This window comes from Temnothorax curvispinosus, unplaced genomic scaffold, assembly GCF_003070985.1.
Source record: "Temnothorax curvispinosus isolate PA1 unplaced genomic scaffold, ASM307098v1 QBEX01012135.1, whole genome shotgun sequence".
In the NCBI taxonomy this organism is placed as follows: domain Eukaryota; kingdom Metazoa; phylum Arthropoda; class Insecta; order Hymenoptera; family Formicidae; genus Temnothorax; species Temnothorax curvispinosus.
In genome coordinates, this window is record NW_020221915.1 from 44,413 (window position 1) to 66,151 (window position 21,739).

The 21,739-nt window shown below is 41.3% G+C and overlaps 1 protein-coding gene across 1 annotated transcript in view; it reads left to right on the forward strand.

The window, feature by feature from the left end:
* Nucleotides 1–21,739, forward strand: part of LOC112462257 — a gene marked incomplete at its 5' end in the record, with an annotated part of 67,522 nt that overhangs the window by 38,988 nt on the left and 6,795 nt on the right. The window contains 2 exons of the mRNA XM_025027938.1: nt 18,860–19,828; nt 21,057–21,305. Of these exons, the coding sequence (XP_024883706.1) occupies nt 18,860–19,828; nt 21,057–21,305 (1,218 nt within the window). The remainder of the gene's footprint in view (nt 1–18,859; nt 19,829–21,056; nt 21,306–21,739) is intronic.

The following is a 21,739-nucleotide window of genomic DNA, read 5'->3' on the forward strand; positions in this document are numbered from 1 at the left end:
GGTATAGATATAATTCAAAAATACCGACATTTACTCAAAATATTGCTATATATAACAGAATACCTTAATGGAATATGCTGCTGTGTTAGAAATGAGAAGAGTAGAGATATTAAAAATACGTAGAATTTCACAGTTAAAATAAGAAGGTGGGAAAAAATGAAACATTTAATATTATGATCGCGAAAAAGGAATAGCAAGATGTACACCGGAAATACACGAGCTAAAATTTGTTTCGTCAGATAGCGGGATTTGGCCTATCGCAGCAAGGGGAGATTTATCACGGATTTCTAATCAATTACGATGGTCATGCGACAGAAGATGATAAACTCTCTCTCTCGCTCTCGACCGTGTTTCTCGATTGATAATTGTCTCTTCAGATTACGACCCTCGATTCTCTCTCTCTCTTCCTCTCTCCCTCTCTCTCTGCCGACCTCTCGAGAGCGAAGGTGAGAGGCGAGTTAATTTGAGGAAACTTGGGAACGAAGCACGGCCTCTAGACTATGAAGCAATGTCGGCGTCGGGAGCGGATATGACGAAGAGGACCGCGCGCGCCTCCTCATGTCTGACTTCTCGATCGGACGCGAGACACGTGACCGACGTAGCTAATCATAACGGCGAACTCCGGCTAAATTAAAGGAAAACAATTGTCGTGTTCTAACCGCTGGCCAGAGCTAAAGCGGAGTATCTCGCGTTTCGGTGTCAATTTTGCGAAAAGGGTTGGGGAAAGGCACTTATGCACAGTAGTACGTGCGTACACGTTCGCGAGCGCGAATGCGAGTCGCGACACGAAGGAAAACAGCCGGTCCTCTGACGATGGAAAAACGGTTTCCCCTCGCTGGTCCGGCTCGCGATGAAATAACGAGACACGGCTGCCCGACGGCTGACGTGTATTCAGTTCTCGGCGCGTGTCTCGTGTCTTTAGGAAATTCCGGCAAATTGCCTCGTGATAAGAGCACGTAGAGAGATAATCGAAACCATATACACTCGCGCGGTCGAGAAACCTAAGGCGGATAATCCCGTTACTGGCGTCCGTTACCGTTTGCTTAAGTCCTATAGTACGCTGTACTTCGCTACGAGGCGCCGGGGCTGCTTGAAAATTTTACCTAATCGATTTTTTACCGTCTAAGTGAGATAAAATACGATAAGTGTTCACCGCGCGCGTCCGGTGTTCTAGAGTCCAAAACTTTCATCGCGAATTTCGAATCTGGGACGAACAACAAGGAATGTATATCAGTCATACTTTCTTTCGTACTCAGGAAAGGTAATGCGTTATGTGCGTCGAAGGAGGAAGAATATTTTGCGATATTGTATACGAGACGTTTAAATGACTGTTGCGGAATAGCTCGCAGCATTCGAGATACAGCGGCGAACGAGATGTAATTTCGACGCGGAAAATCCTTGTTACCCCGGCACAACGCGATGGGAAACTTCCCGGAGTTAGGGAGAAAAATAACGTCGCTAGGGGAGAACGGCATCGCGATATTTGCAAGTGAAACTCGAATCAAATGCAGGAAGTAGAAATGAGAAACATAATTTTGTTGCGAAGGATCCTCGGTAAGCGCCCGGTCGTAACAAGGGTTTTCTCAAGGAAAATAAGGATATGTCCGCGAGCGGCTAACAACGCCGCGTAATTTGCAAGGCAGATTCCGATGGCATACGCCGAGTGAGAATGAAAAACGTAAGTTTGTTACGTTTGCCGAAGGAATACGCAAATGAGTTGTGTTGCTTCGGAAGAGAAAAACGTAGACGCGCTTTCTCCGCTTGTTTCCTTCTTCTCGAACGTAGTACGAATTAGCGCGCCATCATAGTAATCTTTTGAATGCAATTGCGAGCGCGAACATATGTATGCGATTATGGACATAAAAGTCAATTTTTTTACATAACGCGTCTGAAAAGTTTGAAAAATAGCACAATTCAAATCCTCTTGAAATACAAAAATTATTATCTGTTTCCATGTAACAAAAAAATATATTGTCATATCTTGTATTTATATTTTACACTTAATCATAACATTTTTCTGAGACAATGAGCTTAAAAACTTTGCGAAAAGTTTGGAATTTTATCAAGCATATTGATATTCTAAAAATGAGATGTTAACATTGTTAACTTTACAGGAGTAAAAACCTAAAAATCATGGAATGTTTCTTATATTACGTCAACCACGTAGAAATGCGAATCGTTGAGAAATGCATCCCGAATACTTTCTCGCGTGAGGAAGGCTTACTCGCGTCGTCCAGGGGCTACTTCGCCTACGTTCCGTGAAATCCGAAGAATCTCCTGGATGCGGTGGAGAAACGGGACCCGCGGGCGACGACGGGTATACGTCGCACGAAATTTGCAAGCAAATTGCCAATTCTCAGACGGCCCATGGACACGGTCGGCTGCGCGCGCGCGTCGATAGAACCGGGGCGAGCCACCTGCGACCTGTCTGCCAGGAGCCAGGAGCACATCTCGTGGACGTACGCGACCTGAAAATCTATCACACGTCCGAACGCGACAAGATCCGATATACTCGAGGAGTATACTGACAAGGACTTAATCGGCTGCTTGATTTTCCGGAACCCGGAACGACAATCTGAGTTTCGTACGATCCGATTGAATGGAGTTGCCGCTTGTCGCGAATTTCGCAGGTTACGATTCTAATGGAGTCATTAATGCCGTCTGTTTAGTGTCAATTACAAGAACAGAGTTTCAACAAATGCTCGAAAAATCACGCTAATTTTACGAGTATAAATTTTCTAAACTTGTGATTTATTGTTTCTAAATGTAACGTTAACATTTAAAAGATCGAAAGCAGGAAATGACGTTTTTTATGATATTTCTGTATCGGAAAAATACAAGGGGATAATTGCAAAGTATCGATTTTGAGATATTTATATAAGGGAGATAAGCTGCAGAGAATGCAGCAAATAGAACCAATGTTTTCAAATATGAACATTTGAAGAACATGAAACGCAGGAAGAGTTTGCGCTATAATCAAATATCAACGTAATTTCATTTTAATTAACAGTTTCAAAATGTATTCGTATTATTTGAGATAAGAAATATTTACGTGTAAACACCAAAGTGCGCGTTTTATTTTGCAAGCAATTTTGCATCCTTAATTTATAAAATGCGAAGAATCCATTTTGTATCGCACTGGAAAAGCACGACAAAAGCTCCTTTCAATTAGCAAATACTTAAGTACCTTCTAAAGGCGCGTCGTCGCGCGCGCGCGCGCGCATTGGTATACCGTCTTTATACACGTCGAAAGATTCTTCATTAACTCGAAGTGAGATCCTCTTTCATTCTGTGCCCCCTCTTGCAGACGGTCGTAAATGTCTTAAGATCGGCAGGGATCTGAATGCCAGGCTTTTCGGAGTATCGAAAGAGGTCCACGAAAGAATGAAAGAAATCATGCAGCACTCGGGATTTTGGCTCTCAAAATATACGTACTTTTTTCCAATATAGTATTTATCTAAAAAGTTTGCAAAAACAATCCGAAAAATCCGAGAAATTTGAGAATAAACTTTTTTCTCAATATTACTTATATACTTATAGAACTAATATATAATAATAATATATATGTATATTACCGATATATAATTTAATATAATAATACATTTATATGCACCACACTCTCATATAACTCTCTTTTATCGATAAAAGCGCATTTACTTGTGAAATGTTACACATACTATAGCATTTTAGAAATAAAAGCGCGTTTATCGCTGAAAGAGAGTCGAGAATATGAGCCTAAGAGTAATTATTCTTGCATTAAGAATAATAACTAAGAAGTCGCATTGCAACACATTGTCGCGGGACGACAAATACAAATAGTTACATCGTGAGCGGACAAAACAGCAGTCGCGATGCAAGAAGGGGAACAAAACGACGCAACGTATTAAAGTGTCGGAAACCTTAACGAAGAACGGGAAGCGATACACAAGAAACAGAGACGCAGACCAGAGACATGAGCTCGGACGGGCGGGGGGTAGTATCCATGGTCTGGTGGGCGAAAAAGCTTGCCGGAGGCGGAAAGCCAAGGAGAAAGAGACGAAGAAAGAAGGAGGAGAAGAAAAAAAAAGCGGCGAAGGAAGAAGGAGGCAGCTGAAGAAAAAGAAAAGCTGAGAGGGTGGAGGTGGTGGAAAGAAGCGAAGTGTGTATAGGGATGGGGGCAACGAAGCCGAACGACGCGCGTCTCTCAGTGTGTGTGAGCGAAACGGACTGCAAAAACCGAAACTGCAAGATGTGCAACTGCCGAGCTCTCCTCGGGTGGACGAACGCAGGGATTGCCGGCGACGTCAGCGGAAGGTCCATCCCGAGCCGGCCAAGGCTTCCAACCCCTTTTTTCTCCCGTGGATCTCGTCCAACTTGAGCTCGAAAGGGAGCTTAGGAGAGAGAGAGAGACCGATCCTCGTCCGTGCCATGCCCACCGAGGGTTCTTTTGAAAGTGGGAATCCGGTGAGAGGCACCGAGAGGAGGATATCCCAAGCGCTCCGGCGCGGCGGCGCGGCGTCTTGATAGCGAGATTTTCGTACCGATCGTTTGTGTGTGAACCGCGCTGCGGCACCGCGATTTTAGGGAATCGATAATTCAGGAAAACTGGGAACGGTAACGACCGCGTGTCCAAGAAAGCGTATAATTTTTAGGCGGGCCGCCTTTAGCAGCGGCGACGATGTTTATGGCTTTACGAAAGTTCGCGCGAGGATATCCATTGCGCCCGAGTACGTTGGATCGAGCGCACCGTATAGTAAATAATGAAACTTGGAATTATACGACATTCACCGAACGTGATCCAGTGAGACGGAAAAATTTAGATACCCTACTTATACGAGAGATTAAGGCGGCGCAAGACTGTCGATAACATGAAATGTTCGTTCGGCGGAAAAAGAATATAGAATATAGTGTTGAGCCGAGATGTGTTTTCAGAAATAATTTCTGAAAGCACATCTCAGCATCACGGAAACATCTTGCATCACACTCTCGATGAAACGGAGACACGAGTCTATTAAGACTATTAATATTTCGGAGCGATAATAACGACGTCAACCATCTCTGCCGTTATCGCAGAAATCTATTTCCAATTACTACTCGCCAATTAACGACTCTCGCCCGCCTTTACAACTCGCGATATCGGTTAGCCTCTAAAACACTCAATACTTTTCATCCCCTTAAACGGCACAAAGCACACGATCCTTCCATCTTTTCCATCCTGGCCTTACCTCATTCCCCCGCGTATTTCTGCCGGAATAAACTTCCCTCTATTTCTTTCGCACCCTCCTATCGTCGTACTCGCGCTTCCGCCGACGCGTTCTCCCGCCCCTAACCTCCTCTTCTTATTCCTCTCCTTCACCTCTTCTTCGTTCTCACCCTCGTATATTGATTACATAAGCGACCGAATATACTAACTCAGCTAAAAACGTCCTCTACCTCCGTGTGCCTCTCCTTCCCTCACGTCGCGCCCATCCTCCCCCCGCCCCGAAATGTCGTTTATGCCGGGACCATCTCCCCGGCTGCATCGTCATAGTCAAATGACTGCGGGAGGGAAAGGGCTGCAGTGCATTAACGACGATTTTACGAATCCTCAGCACGATCGACGAAGCGGACTATCGCAATCACATCGCGCAGCGCGATAAAGGTGGTCATCGATTACACGTACTTGTGCCGCACGTACCCCCGCATAAGATGCATACATAATGTTGACCGGAAAGCCCTACGAGTCCGGGTTCTCTTATCGAGCACCGGTGCCTAAAGCCTACGAATTGTAGATGCTGGTGCTAAAGAAAATTTTCGTGAAAAAAGAAAAGACGAAAGTTTTCATTTAAAGATAATCACGAGAAAGAAAGATTATTGCAAGACAAGAAATTAATGAAACATGAGTTTACCATCTTGATTGACAATACATTTTCAAAACTAAAATAAATTAAAGTAGAAAAAAATATTTTATCTTCTGTTTAATAGAATTCGGAATTTGATTTTGGACTCTTTCGCCGAATTATTTTTAATTTTTATTTTATTTTATTTTATTTTTAATTAATATATGTTAGACTTGTCTTAAGAAGAGATTCGTTTATTGTCCAATTAAATTACTGTAAAAATTAGAAACTTTTAACACGATATTCAAAAGCGGAAACGCGATTCAATTTATAAGTTTATTTACATACAATTAATTTACAATTTTAAAGTAATGTTTCTATCGTTTGATAAAAAAAAAAATTGGAAAAAGAATTATGGAACATAAGAGACGGAGAATTACTGATGATTTTTATCTGATCTCCGCTGCAAAAGGTTGTTTTCAAAATTGCCGGTAAAGTAACAATCGTGATTTGTACCGTGGAAAACCTTACTTTATATACAATTTTTTCACGAATACTTGTATAACGAAACATGATACGAAAAGCGGTGCATAAAGCATCGTTATTGCGGTAGAAAGTTCAAGTAATATATATTACACGCTCACGTTCCGAGTACGCGTAATTCATATGCTCGGAATGCATAATTGGTATTGCCGATAAAATTAAAGTACTTTCGGCGAACAGTAAAGCGTCCATTAAAACTTTTCAGAGGAAGGATCGCATCCCCGTTCGCGGCGAATAGACCACGTTTCGCTTTTGAAGCCTCTCTCTAGTTACGATCCTTGCACGCTTATAACGTTTCAACTCGCGTAGTCGTTAAAAAGGCCTATAACTTTGACCACTGCGCCATTTCACTTGTTGAAAAGAATGTATTGTCTAAAAAGTTACATGTGCACCACAATTATATTAAGGTATTATTATTTAAGAAAGGAGAATTTTTTTTTATCGATGACTGTTGTCTCATTTTAGATTCGATAATTAGAGTGGAGAATTTCCTACGAGATATAATTACGAAGAACGGAAGAATAAACAATTTTATCTGTTAAAGAAAGCACATTAATTTCTCGCGCCGCTAAGTAAGTTTATTATCTTGTCGCGTTGAAAAAATTCGCGAAATTTTTTAATAGATGAGCTCTCTTTATAAAGTTATCCATTGTTTCGTAAAAAGTTATCTTTCTTTGTGAAGCTTCGAGTAACATTCTTCGGGAAAATATCGGTCAGAGAGGTAAATTTATCAGCAAACATCCATCTTCGTTCTCAATTGCGAAACTGCGAGGCAAAAATTCGTAATTTTTGCCGTATTCGTCGGACGTAGGGGAAATATAAAAGGTAAATGAGAGAGAGAGAGAAAGAGGCGAAACTGGGAAGTGCGAGGAGGAGGAAGATAAAACTATTAAGCAAATCCCAATCGAAATTTAATAGCGGACTGCAGTGTGCGTCGGGCGACATAAAATAATCGAGTCAAATATGAAAATGCCGGGGCGAACGGAGCGACGACGGGAGATTGCCGAAAAGAGGAAAAATTGATAGAATTATTGAAACAAAGGCCGTGGGCCTTTGGAGCCAGATCCTCGAGGACGCAAACACGCGAATTAATTTGCCTGCGACGCGCTTTTTTTTCCACGCTGCAGAAAGGACACCGGTCCCTAGGCTGGAAAACTCAATGGGGAACGGAAAACTCTGTAGCGGCATAACGAACCGATCTAACCGGGCCTGAGAGAAAACGCGCTGCAAAGTCGGACAAAGAGGGGCCCGGAAAAAGAGAGAGACAGGACGCACACCGGGCACAATGAAGTATGAAAAAAAACGCGTGCCAAAAATTCCATCTCGTTGGACGCGCCATTTTTACGCGTTGCCGCCCTTGGGGAATTGAATTTCTATCGGGCGCCGCGCTTGATCGTTCCGACGAATTATTTGTCGTTCTGACTTTCGTCGACACGGCGACATCCGTTTTCCTTTTTTGTTTCGTTCCTCTTTTTTTTTCCATATATTTTTTTCGGAGGCAGGCGAGCTCGTATCACAGTTGTTTCAGAGCCCATTGTTTCTCTATACGAAGTTTGAGCGACCCGCTAACGCCGTAACCGCAGCAAAGTTATGTGAAACGAACAGATTTGTTATCTGCAAAGAACCATGGGCTTTCCGTTTTCAAACAAATTTCTTCTAACGGTGTGCTTGTTCTAGAATTTGGCTTTTATTAAAAAAATTATACTTATTATTTTATTATTCAAGTAGCACGCTATTATTTCTTTTTTTAATTAATGAAAGCTGTATTTATTATATTATGAAGAGACGTCCAAATTATAATTTAATGATAATTCCGAAATAGGCCGAAATGATACTTCGTATTTATTTAATCAGTTTGGAATTTACTTATTTAAATAAACAATTAGGACAGCAATAATGGTTAAGCCGACATACAATGTGGATAATATTCAAGTCTTGCATTCTATAAAGTTAAAATTCAAATTAGCTTTGGTAGTCTAATGCGGCAAGTCGACTCGGCAATGCCGATGTCGTTAATGATAATCTTAGGACAGAAATTTTACGTAGAAAGTTATATTCATTCATCGCGCTCCAAGCGAGATGACGATACGTAAGTTCATCAGAAAAGTTCTCAGTCGCGACATTGTCGACATTGAGGGGTAGTCGTGAGAAAAGGAGCTCGTGCGCCGGCAGACGTCTCCCGAGGGCGTCGGTTTGCTTTTCGCGCAGAAAAAAAAGGAAGGAACGGCACAAAAAGACGGCGGAGGGAGAGAACGAGAAGGAGAAGGGTGACAGTCGTCTCTCACTTTCGTGAGATATTAAATTGCGAATTGAGGAAACGAAGAGAGAGAAAGAGTGAGAGAGGGGAGGGCAGAGAGACCGCGCTGGCGAATACTGCCGCGATATGCATTATACAATGGACGCTCGTTTTTCACGCTTAATCTCATTAAACTCCACCGTTCCGCCACCGCTCCCGCGGGGTATTGCCCGTTATAGAAGTAGAAAATCAAATCTGCGAAAATATACGCACGCCCGCGATGCGGGTGCAACGAACACGCCGTCACGTATAAATACAGATGGGCTAACGCGATTATTGTGTCGTGCCGATAATCCTTAATGCATTCGTTAATACAGAAGTCGGCGCATTTCGTGCTGGCGCGGGTTCCGAGGTGCCAGCTATAAAAAAGGTATCCGGCAGGGGATAATGGAAAACGCGATTATGGAAAAGCGCGCACATCGACGGTCGTCAAATGCGGACAGATATATGTATGAGCGGCCGGGGGACGTTTCGATTCATCCTCTCTTCGTCCTCCGTACAACAGGAGTAAAAAGAAACGTGTATGCTCTCCTCCGAAAAAAAAAAACATCATACAATTTTCTTTTTTCCTCTCTCTGAAAAAATTCTCCCGAAAAGCGTAAGAACGAACGCGTTAAGGTCGTCGCGTCTATCAGTCGGAAACCGGGATTAAAGTCGCGAAGAATAATTTCTGCGTCGCAGGAGCCCGGCGTTTTCACGGTAGTTCGATCAGGGGGAACCTCGTTCCACGGCGGCCTCTCTCCTTCTGGCGGTAGCAGCGGCCTTTCACGAACGCGGAATAAACGTCGGTGGCGGGGTTAGCACTCGCGTCTTTGAACTTGACACGGGTCACCTGACTCCCGCTAGTCTCTTCCTTTGCTAACGTCCTTCCCGCCCGAGCTTCCTCTCCTTGGTGAACTTCACTCGGCTGCGAGTTAACGGTGCGAGTCGCGGAGTCTCCCCTCTGCGATCCTTTCCTCTAGGATTTTCTTTTTGGAATATCGTCGTCGCATTTATTGATAATTTTAATATGGTAATGGCCGATCTTTCAGCTGAAGACGTAGCACCGTTCAAAAGAATAATATCACAATAAGAGAGAGAGAGAGAGAGAGAAATAAAATAAAAAAGTAAATTTTTTATTATATGGATTTCTACTGAAAACAACTTTGAGAATTTTTGAAGAGTTTTGTAGAAAATTATTATTATTTATAGAATACCTACTTGCAAATAAAAGTTCTACTTACTAACAATAACAGCAATTTTGTCCACGATCTATTTAAACAAGTTTAGTTAAAATTTTGTTTTAAAAGTTTTAATAAAAAGGATTTATTTGGTATTTACGTCATAAAAAATATCATTATCCAAGAAGGAAGAAAAATTTTAGAGTAAAATTCTTATAACGAAATCAAATTACTAATAAACAATAATATAAAAGACATAACTAAAATTTTTGTTTTATTTTCTTTTTGAAAAAAATTTCAGAGAGAAAAATATTTTATTTATAAATAAAATATAAATTTTTTTTCCTGGTTTGTAATTTAAAGTTTAATTTTAAAAATACGTAATAATGAAAATTGAGAAATCCCAACAATTGAAGATATTCCTCAATATTTTTTCACTAACAAAAGTATAATTTACTTCAAAATGATATGTACAAAAGTGATATCTTATTCGGTCTGGATAACACATTTTGTAAATAAAATATATCGTAATAAATAAAATATTAGTTCAAATATATATCTATGTCTGAGCTAACATTTAATTTATATTTATATTTAGGCTAACGAATTTCGAATCTTCAACTTGTCACAGATTAATGGATTGCACGAATCTCGTGTTTATTTTCCTCTCCATCTCTTTGTCCAGTTTTAATGAACCCCGTTCCGCTCGAAACTATAACCGCAACTTGCCGCACTCTCTCCGAGTTCTCCGATACACTCCTTCTTCACCGAAAGTTTCGGTAAGTTCATGATCTAGCGCGACTGTTCCGCTCGAGAACGATTCTTCTCGGTTCGCTGGTGAAGTTGCGCTTACAATTAGTGAGGAGCAGCCGGAATAATCGGAAGCTAATTCAGAAACTGCCTCGGAATGGCGATAATTAACTCGAGAGAGAGAGAGAGAGAGAGAGAGAGAGAGAAGACGCGGCGGTCGGTTACTTAAAATCTCAGGTGATAAATCCGGCGCGTGTCGTTCGCGAGACTCAAAATGGATCCCTTTTATTTCTTTTATCTCCTCGATTCTTTTGCGGCTGTTCCGTAATTCCGCCGCGTATCGCCGATATATACCATCCTAGTGTTTTATAATACAGGGAGCACCGATCCTCGCCGGACGGTTCTCTTTATTTCTCTATTATGTCCGTTCTGTTTCCTTCGCTTCCTTGTTTTTCCTCCCGGCCGGCACTTCAGATTTTCTCCGGTTCGTTCGGCTTCATGAAACTTTTATTACGAGGTAACGTTGTTTCTTACAGCGGTACTTTGATCATTTTAAATCGTAGTACAAGTACATCCAGATTAAGCGAAAGAAGCCGCACGCGTTTATCCTCCGGAAAAGAGAGAAAGGGGGAAGGGGAAAAGAGAGAGAGAGAGAGAGAGAGAAAACGAAAGAGAGAACCAAGTGACGCAACAAAAAGGAAACATCGTTTTCATTTGAGTGTCTTCCTGATTGCACACCATGCCAGTCCACTAATTGATATCTACTTTGTGCAGTTGTGTGCAACGAGTGGTTATTTCGCAGCTAAATTAATTAAGTCGAATCAATACAATGTAGCTGGAATAATAAATGATGAATTGACAACCGTTGCGGCGTGTGGCGGAATCCGATGGAATGGGAAATTTTAAATCATAATATTAAATTGGGCTATATTAATTAATGAAAGAACACTCACTCGACGCAATTAATAAAATCACATCATGAAAAACATGAATTGACCAAGTTGGCTTATTATTGCAGCCGCGTTCGAGAAATACGCAACGTATTATGGAAATAATTTTATCTTCCAAAAGGGGCGGTTTCTCTCTCTTTCGCGCGTTTATTTCCGCACACTCGCGGAAATTTAATAAAAGCGAGATTAATGAAAAACGGTATGCTCCTTTTCATCAACTCGTAGCATTTATAATACTGCCTCTTAAATCCAATAATATTAATGCCTAATTCAGTCTGAAAATCTCAAGTAGAGCCGCTCTGAACGGAACTTTTTAACAATTTTCTTATTTTTATATTTTGCAGCGATTTTTACAGTAAATTTTAATTTTTATTTTTACATTTTCTTAAAATGTAAAAACAAAAAAAATATTCCGCGAATTCAAGATTATTGCCGCATGTTTCCGATCTCGTCCATTTTTAACGACGTACTGTTGCGCGCTTGCATTTTATTTATTCTTGTCAGTTTTAAAATCAAAAGAAAAAAAATACTTTCCTCTCTTTCTCTCTCCCTCTCCCTCTCCCTCTCTCTCTCTCTCTCTCTCTCTCCTCTACGTTTACCAGAACACATATTAATCGTCAACGGCAAGTTTAGTTATTAACTCGTAACGCTCGTCCCCTGCTTTCGCTCGCCGCAACCTTCTGTTTATTCCAGTTTCTGACGAGATACACGGTGACGCAGGTATTTCGATTAGTTCGATGAATTTTGCGGGATATTTCACGAGGGCGAGGCGAGACCGCACCCCGGGGTTTATACCTAACGGTTTAATATTCGCGACACAAAATTATGTCGGCGGCTACGTATTCGGACGGAATCAGGTTGAAATGTTGCCCGGCCAATAATAATCAAGCCGGTAACGATCGACGTTCTGCCGCGCACTCAGGTTTAATTACACCAGTTGTCATCCGTGTTTACTCACGGAGATACACGTGCGTTTCGCTTCGATAAAACGCTACTGACGGCGACGGAGAATATTTCCGAACTACTGCGCGGCGCGTTTTATTTGTAAAATAGCGTTGGACGATGCGATACGCTGCGCGGAATTGACGGACCATTTTTCTGCATAGCTGCACGAGATTTCCGCTGCGAGAACTTCGATGGAATCTCTCTCTCTCTCTCTCTCTCTCTCTCTCTCTCTCTCTCTCTCTCTCTCTCTCTCTCGCCCTCCTCCCTCTTTCTCTCTTTCTCCCCCTCCCTCCCCCCTCTCTCTCTCATTCGGTGGAAAGTGCAAGCGATAATAAACGGAATAATGGATCAGTAGGTACACGATAATTTAAGTGTACGAGCTAAATCGAGAGCATTGAATATGATTGGTTAATTAATCAAGTTCAGTCCTATATGGCGGCCATTGTATTTTCGATTTTCACGTTTAATGCTCCAGTTGTTGCCAAAATTAATTTTCACCGCAACAAAATGAAATAGAAAATTCATATTATGTCTAATGTAATGATAAATGAAGCGAAATAAGCTCTATGAATATTGAAGCTTATTGAATTCTTTTAGGCGCGAAATAACGTCGATATGTGATAGAATATATGACGAATTGGAGTATGTGACGTGTGAAACGAAGCTGTATGAAGAATTACTTGATTAAGTCTTAATTTATCTTGCGTCTGATAATTAACGAAATATCTGTCACAAGACGGATTAGAATTACATCGGGAAAGTTATCGTAATTTCTTTACTCCGAACAGCCATTTCTGCGTCACACGTTAAATATCAGTTTATTTCGCTACGCGAGATCAAGATAATCCGCTTAACGTATTTCGGTGTGAGACGACGTTTCGTTGTCGAGAAGAAATGTTCTTGAATCCGCCCGGGAGAGGACGGATCGAAGATGATTTATTTTACAAATACATAGCCGTAATTTATCGAATCGACGTAAACGGATCTCTCGAATCTTTCGATCTACCTTTTTTTCTTCCAAACGAGGACGAAACGCGGTTGTTTCGAGGAGGGTCTCGCTTACCCTTCCGCCCCCTTCCTGTCCTCCTTTACCGTGTACTCCCTCGCCTTCATCTACCCTGCCAAAAGTTATTTCCGCTGGAAATTTATCGCTCTGGCGAGAATCGAGGCGTCATTTCCGGGCGAACGAAACAAAGACAGCGTCGCGCCACCCCGGGCCGATCTCGCTCTTCGTTCGAAGAATAATTGGCGCCCACTTTTATCGCCTTTCTCTTTAACCCCCCTCCCCCCGCCACCTCCGCTCAGATAAAAGTATCGCGAAACTCGCGAATGTAAATCGTCAGCTAAAAGTACGTGACGTATCGGCGTATCTATCTTGCGCGTCGCGAAGAAAAACGCACGCTAACGGAAGACAAGAGCGCCGGTGTCGTTTTCTTATTTACAAACTTCTCTCCCTTGGTCGATATACATTCGATTTAACTTCCGGCGACGATAAGCAACTCTTCCCGAGCGTGCATATACATATAATGAGATATGAGATTTCATTCACTTTCAGCAGACGGTCGTTTTTCGATAGGAAGCGAAGCTTCAGTCATTTCCATGCAAAACTGCGGTCAAAAAGAAGCATACTTTGAAGAAGCCAAAGCAACAAGAATACAAACATACCCTTTAGGATTTTTTTCGCTAACAGAGAAAAGGGGATGGTTTTAACATCGCTAATTAATATATGCAATGTGAAGGGTATTTATTTCAACCGGTCGCGGAACGTCCTCATACCATTACGTCATTCTCGTTGGCCGCATGATGGTGCAAAACGAATGAGACTCCCATGAAACGCCGCGGGAGCATGAACGAGGCAAACTAAGCACGCGATAACGGGGCGAAATTTCCGATCCGTTTCCCTCGTCCTCGAGATCGATCGTTAGGGGCGGCCGTTTCGTTCCCTGAAAAGGATGGAGAGGGAGGGGAAGGGGCACGGAGAGGGACCGGGGACGGTAGAAAGCAAAATCGAGGGAGGCAGCACTCGACCGATTAATTAAAAACTTGGTACTGCCGTGTCAAGAAGCACGCTCCGCCAGGAAACGACGCGGATGTGACAGGATAATGCCGCCGGTGACTAAGCGGTACCGGTTTGCCCGCAGGACTTTTCGGGGTCAAAACTGGCGTCATAATAAGACAGCGTAAAAGGGAGAAGGAGGCTGATGTCAGTGATTGACGCGAGTTATTGTATCGCGTTCTCTTAAGAAACAAGAAAAACATGAAAACCCGTTTTATTATTGAACCCCATTTTTTTTAACTCTAGATTTAAACACTTGAAAATCTTTAATCATTGGACGCTCCACCGGCACTAAATGAATCTTTGGTTTTTATTTTCAATTTACGGATTTTTCCGTGAATTATACATGAAATATTTGAATCGACGAAATATTCTTTCAAATAAATTCCCTATAAATCGAAATTGCTTTGAAAAAGTGATTTTAGTCGAACGGAAACATAAAGCGATATGCAATTTAAAAATATTTTTAGATCAGGAAGCAATTTGACAACAAAATCGTTAAAATTTTTTACATAGAAACAGAACTTTATGCGAATAAAACAGTCAGTCGAACTAATATGCAAATATCAGCGGGGTACCAGACTGTCCCAATTTTATTTCTGCCGTTACGATTCCGAATCGCGATATCGTGTCGATTTAGAGCAATATGCTTGTTAAAGATGAGCGAGGTCGTGAACCTGATGCCCCCGCCGCTGGGACGGCGCAGGTAATTGTCACGATTAATTATTCTGTGATTTTCTTTATTCCGAAAGCGGATTGGATAGCTAGTTCAGTTCAGGTTAGCGGAAGTCGGAAAGCTGCCGCTGGGTAATTTAGTGCTTGCGGTTGTTATCGATTATCGAATGCGCGACTCGTTGCCAATAAGTATTTGCGCCGCGGGACATAAATATATCGCTCGCAACGGAAAGCTGTGATTTGAGACACAGCAAAATATTATCGGTCACAGTTAAATATCGCGATATCACATTTACAATATCTTGATGCTTGATGTAAAAGAATATTTTTTCTCTGAAGTTTTCTCGGCGTTAGCCAACAAACAAAAATGTTGGAAAATTAATCTCGCTTTCATTCGCAATAGATTATATTAATTTAACATGTGTATAAATATATATTCTTTTGTTTTTATTTTATATTAACTTCGTTATTCGTAATATAACGTAAAATATTTTCCAGTTGTTACACACACATCTGCAAGGTATAAATACATTCAGTGGCCCGTATAGTTACATCCTTGGAGACAACCAGACGCTATGAAACTTCATTGTTACGCGATTCTCAGAGTAGATTAGTACATTGAGATAAGGAAGGATACGTTCCCTTATACGTATACCTCTAATTTGCGATTTGCGACATGCTGCACCGATAACATATCGTAACGTTAAAGCAGACCGATCTTGTTGATACGAAATATATAAAATGTTATATAGTAAGGATACATATATTATTCTTGTTTTGTTTTTGAAATATCAAAATAACGATTTTCATCCTTATTATCAGGAAATATTAAATAGAAAAATGTTAAACCACCAAAATGAGAAGATTGCGAATTGTTAACTTTGTAACTTGTAAATTTTACTTGAACACGCCTTATTATTGAGAAATGTATGGTATTCTGACAAGCTAGCTACAAAGCCTTGCAGCATAAATAACGATCAGTATAGTTCGCGATTCGCCCTTCTGATCGAACACAAAGGAATCTGGATGGACCAAAGGGACTGACTCCCAACCTCTCGTCGATAACCCGCCCTTAACGTACCGTCCTTTTGGGCAGGTCCTTCGTGCCGGGAATCGCCTAACGAGTCGGAAAAATCAAAGTCGCTTTCGCCGAGACCGAACGTTCGCTTTTGCGTTGCCGTAAAATCGTGTCTAATTAACCGTAAAAATAACGAGATTTTTGCGATATCGTCGCAAACTGCCATTAAGATCGATTTATAAAATTCGGAAATGCAAAAATGGAGCAGCGACATAAAAACAAAAGTGGAATCCCTATTCTCGAAACAAGAACAGAAATGAGACTGAAATTGATTTCCTTGGTAAATAATTAAACCGAGAACGTTCATTAATATGTACGTCTCGCTTCGCCAGCCTTTAAGTATTTTCCTATTTTTGTAATTAAGATGCGAGTAAATGAAATAAAAGTATCGTTGTTAAAACGGATCTTCTTGAGACTTAATTAGAAAGTGAGATCCTGTTACTTTTGTAACAGAATCTTTCTAATTAAGAGTAAGTAAATGTAAATTTTTCCGACTCCTTTTATCCGAACTTTTCCAACTCTTCCGACGTTAAATAGCAATTAAACTCTTCGTTGTATTTTCTCTGCAGGATAATCGGTATATGTTTTTTTTCTTTCTCCGTTCTCGCGAGCGTCGTATTTCACGTGCTTTCAATTAATAGAAGGCACATATTATCATGTAAAACACGAAAAAAGTGGACTTGATTGTTAGCTTACTGAGTTTTGAAGGCTTGATGGTAGCGAGATAAAACGATAATGCAGCTTATCAAGCTGGGAGAGAGAGCGGAACCCTTGGCTCGAGGGTGCGTCGTCAGATTTGTCTCGTTAAGTTCGCATTGTGTCTGGCCTATAGACGATTTACGCTCTCTCGTTATAGCCATTCGCCGTTTTCCGTTACTTTCTTGGGCCTCCTAAAGGCTTCTGGCATTCTTTTCCTTCTTTTCTACGATCTAATGAGCTTCCATTAGAACCACAATGCGTTTCCGTTATTTGCGTGCGATTGGTGATATTTATTGTGGCTTGCATATTATACATAAAGAGAAAAATCTATTTAAACAGAGGTAAAATTGAAGAATGTTAAATATACGTGCATGTGTAAATATTTTTGAATGTTTAATAATCGATCTAGAATGTAGAATGAGATTTATATGATATTAATGAGAATACATTTCAGAAATATACTGTAAAGTTTTGTTTTATAAAAATGTTACAGAAAATGACGTTACGTTTTTTGTGTTACTTCTGGCGAGCAAACTATGTAACTGCTTTAAATTAGCTACAACTTTGGAAAAACGATTAACCTAAGTCCTAATAAATTTGGAACCATTATATAACATTTGCAACTACCTTAGGGTACATAAGAGATATAATATGATTATGTGAACTCCCTGAATAGACTCGGACATCCGTGGCTCTTTTCAGAACTTTTTTCCCCTCCCCTCCCCCCTCGCGGGTTTAAAATATACCGTACTTTCTCACTAACAAGAAAGTATCATTAGCAGGGATCGATAACCTTCGTCGAGCTTCTTGTCCCAACTTCTAAAGTTACGGCATTTAAAATTCCGTTTAAGACTCAACTTCAAAGTTTCTTCTTAGGCCGTAGAAATTACGAGCATATCGGTACTTTACTTTTGCAGATAGGATCATTAATTTACAGCGACTCTTTTTATATCTATGAAACTATTTACGTTTATTAGTATCACGCATAATCACGTATTTAACTCGTGATATTAATAATAGTAATAATAATATCGTTGCATAATATACGTTTGTAATTTTGCCATATTCATATAAAATTCTAGTGGTTCTATTTCCGAATATTATGGTAAAAAGTATCGTTTGAGGTACACGATAAATGTTCATACGTTTTTATACGTTTATCGTGCTGCCATTTTTCATTTCTCGCACATGTCGTGCAATGTAAATTAACTCCTTTATCGTAAATATAAAACATAATCGTAAATCGGGTTATGCAGCGTTATATTAATGTTTTAAATGAAGCAAGCGTGATATTTCATGTCATTAATAATACTGCAAAATTTATCCTTGTTCTGTCACATCACAAATTCTCTCTGCCCACAATATAAATATTATATCATCTCGCATATATTATGCTATTGAAGTAATTATTTATTCCGGAAATCAAGCATGAATTTAAGAACGTTTATTGCATATAATTATTAACTTCGAGCTCGGTACGCAATACAATTTTTAAAGCATTAGAAATTAAGAAATAACTTTTACAGTACTTCGAATATCCGCTGATTGAAAATCTTGTGTTTTTTTAAATAATATTTTTTATAATATTTTCTGGAATTTTATATTTTTTTTGCTTATACCGCTACTAACAATAAGATAGGAATGTGATATCACGGAAAAAAATTTAGCTAAATTTAGTCGTAAAATATAACTAACATTTTTTGCATTGAGAGCTATATTTTTTGCAGCGAGAGCTATGATTTAGCAATAGTAGCAAAACCTTTTGTTCTCGCTGCAAAAAATGTAACTCTCGTTGCGAAAAATGTTAGTTATTCATATATTTTATCTATAGTAGCTAATCTATTTTTCCGCGTATTTTGCGATATTCTCGCGGATACTTTGTAAGGTTTACGTCTGCTTTTTGTCGCAGCGAGCTCTCCGGAACCACGTACCTGTCCGTACTTGGGTAAGTTCACGGTAACGGACGTGAATCGGAATCAACGGAATACGCGTGAAAGCCGCAGGAGCCAACACCAGCAGCAGCAGGAGTCTCTGCCGATCCGGCACGACGGCGAGAAGGTGCGACACGCCCAGGAGAGGAATGAAGACCGGCGGGCTCGTAAGCTGGATTACGAGGTCGAGAAGAGGCGGGCCAACAACGAGTATCTGGTCCACGAGAGGATGGGTCGGCGGGCGCGTTCGAATCGCGGCGGCAACCGGAGCCGCAAGGACTACAGCCTGGAGGAGATCCCGTCGAGGAGATCCTCCGAGCTGGAGGAGACTTTCCGGGACCTGCGGGAGCGCGCCGTGCGATCGAAGGTCCGACGATCGGGCGACCTCGAGCAACGCGGCGCTGAAAGCTCGCGCTCCAAAACGAGGAGATCGCGCGCCGTCGAGCATCTCGAGAGAGACGCGAGATACACGACGGATCGCGGGAGAATTGACAGAAATGAGGGCGAAACGGTCGAAGACGAAATGAAGTCGAGGGACGAGGCGAACAACAGATCGAGAAGGGACCCGAAGATAGAAGATTTCCATCTGTACGATGTCGATGTGATCGGACGGTTTTGGGCCGCCGATCCGGACGGCAGCTGGACCTCCAGCACGCTACAGGTGCAGGGCGATTATTTCGGGGATTATCTGGAAGTCGATAGCCCGCCGCGAAAAAGATCCGCGTCGGGGAACCCGACCGACAAGGGTATGACCTATAAAGATCTCCTGAGGATGAAGAGGGAGCTCGAGGAACACGAGAGGGACGAGGATATTCCGGAGAAGAGGGAGAAGAGGAACGAGGACGAATCGAGGTGCAGCTCCGAGGTGACGACCTTAACCGTGGGCTGCTCCACGGCGGACAGGATGGAGTTTCAAAGTGACTGCGTTGACGACGACGCTATCACCGGTAATTATCTGCCTTTTCTTCCTCTTTGCCGTCTCACGCCGAGAACTTTGTGCCGCGCTGTGACTCCTTGAATACGAGCGCGGTGTCGCGAGCGACGAAGGAGAATTATTTTTTTCAAGGCATTTCGAGCGTTGAATTTGACACTGCTTAGAAAAAAAGTGCCTTTTTAATACTAGAACGACCGGCGATTATAGTCTAGAGATTGGCGTTTATTCTAGCAAGAATTCTCTTTATAAAGAAAAAGATTCTACTATTTCTTCGCATCTGTCCCAAAATGTTTTTTTTTTATTTTATTTTAATTCTGTATTTTTTCTAAGAAAAACGTTGATTCTGAATTTAAAAAATCACGGTTTCAAAGGATTCGTAAATAATAAACGACTCAATAAATTTGAAATAATCTATTTAAAAGTAGATATAAAAGATAAATATTTTTTAAGGAAAAAAATCTTTCCTTCACCATTAATATCAATTAAATAGATATAAAAAACATGATTGATGACAGTTTAAAAACAGAGAGAACGTGCATGGTTAAACGGTATTTTCGCCTTTTTCTCAGTCTCTTTTTTTACACAAGAAAGAAAGATTAACATCTATCCAGAAAAACTCCGCTCTGAGATAAGAGATAACAGCCGTCCATCAAATAATCGCAAAGTGTCTTCTCAGAAAATTTGCATTGATATTTAATTAAGTCAGTGTTAGCAATAAAGCTCATCAACGACGCAACGTTTATTGCGCTTACGGAAAATATTATCCCGAGACAGTATGACGAATTTCGTGCCTTTCAGAGTTAAAGCGACGATATTAACGCCGCGCGCCTCTTATCGAGGCCCGAAACTCTTGCGCTCCCCGTTTATCAATCCCGGTAATGTCGTAACTTCATTACGACGGTCGAAATGATACTCGAGCGCGCTCCCCTGCCGCGATTCCGCATCAAGATCGAAATGCCTGAATGTTTGAAAGAACCGCGAGGCATGTGTCCGCTCCTCGCCTCCCTTCCCTTCGCGCTTCCCAGTCCCGTGGAATATTCTCTCGACCCTCGACACCGTCGAAGTTTATTTCGAGGGGGAGGGGGAAATAATGGCACTCGAAGGGTAACGGCCGTCGAGACGCCAACCCTCCCCCGCGCGCCCGCGACTGTTATTATCCCGAAACTTTCTCTAACCCAACCCTCCCGTGTTTCGCGAAGAACCTCTGGCTCAGCCCCGTGCTCTCTCTCTTTGCCTTCCAGCCTATTCCTGCCACGGTAGATGGTTCGACGCCGAGGGCACGCAGTTCGTGATCGCCACCCCGTTGGCGCGCAGAACAGCATGGTCGAACAGCGAGAACAACAGGGCGCAGCCCTACAGGAATAGCCGTAGACTGTGCTTCATGTACAAAGAGAGCGGCGGAGTTGTCAGTTTGACTGCCAGCCACATAGCGTGTCAGAGGGGCATCCCACCGCCTGCGCCGATGTTGGCCTTCAACGCTACCAGCACCGGTAAGTGGCAACCTCCGTCAACCCTTTCGCTTTCCGTCGCTGCGCTATTTCATCCCCCGGATTAGCATTAATCCGAGAACACTAGACACGAGTACACGCAACGTAATTATATCTAGCAATATTACGTTAAAAGAGCATAGATGATAATTTTAAATTCGCCAATACTTTATTAAATATTGTTATCCAAATGCAGAAAGTATCGCAATTAAATTACAAAAGTAATGCAAAATTTTATTTAATTATTTATTTTTAAAGCTATAATATTGATCATTTAATAGATTTTTATCTCATTGTTCTTATGCATCGAACATAAAATATAATAAAATTCTCCACATATATACTCATTTTAAATTGTAAAGTTTGTTTCATTATCCAACTCGCCCACAGAAATTTATTTCAACATTCGGATTGTCAAAGAAAGAGAAATTATATAT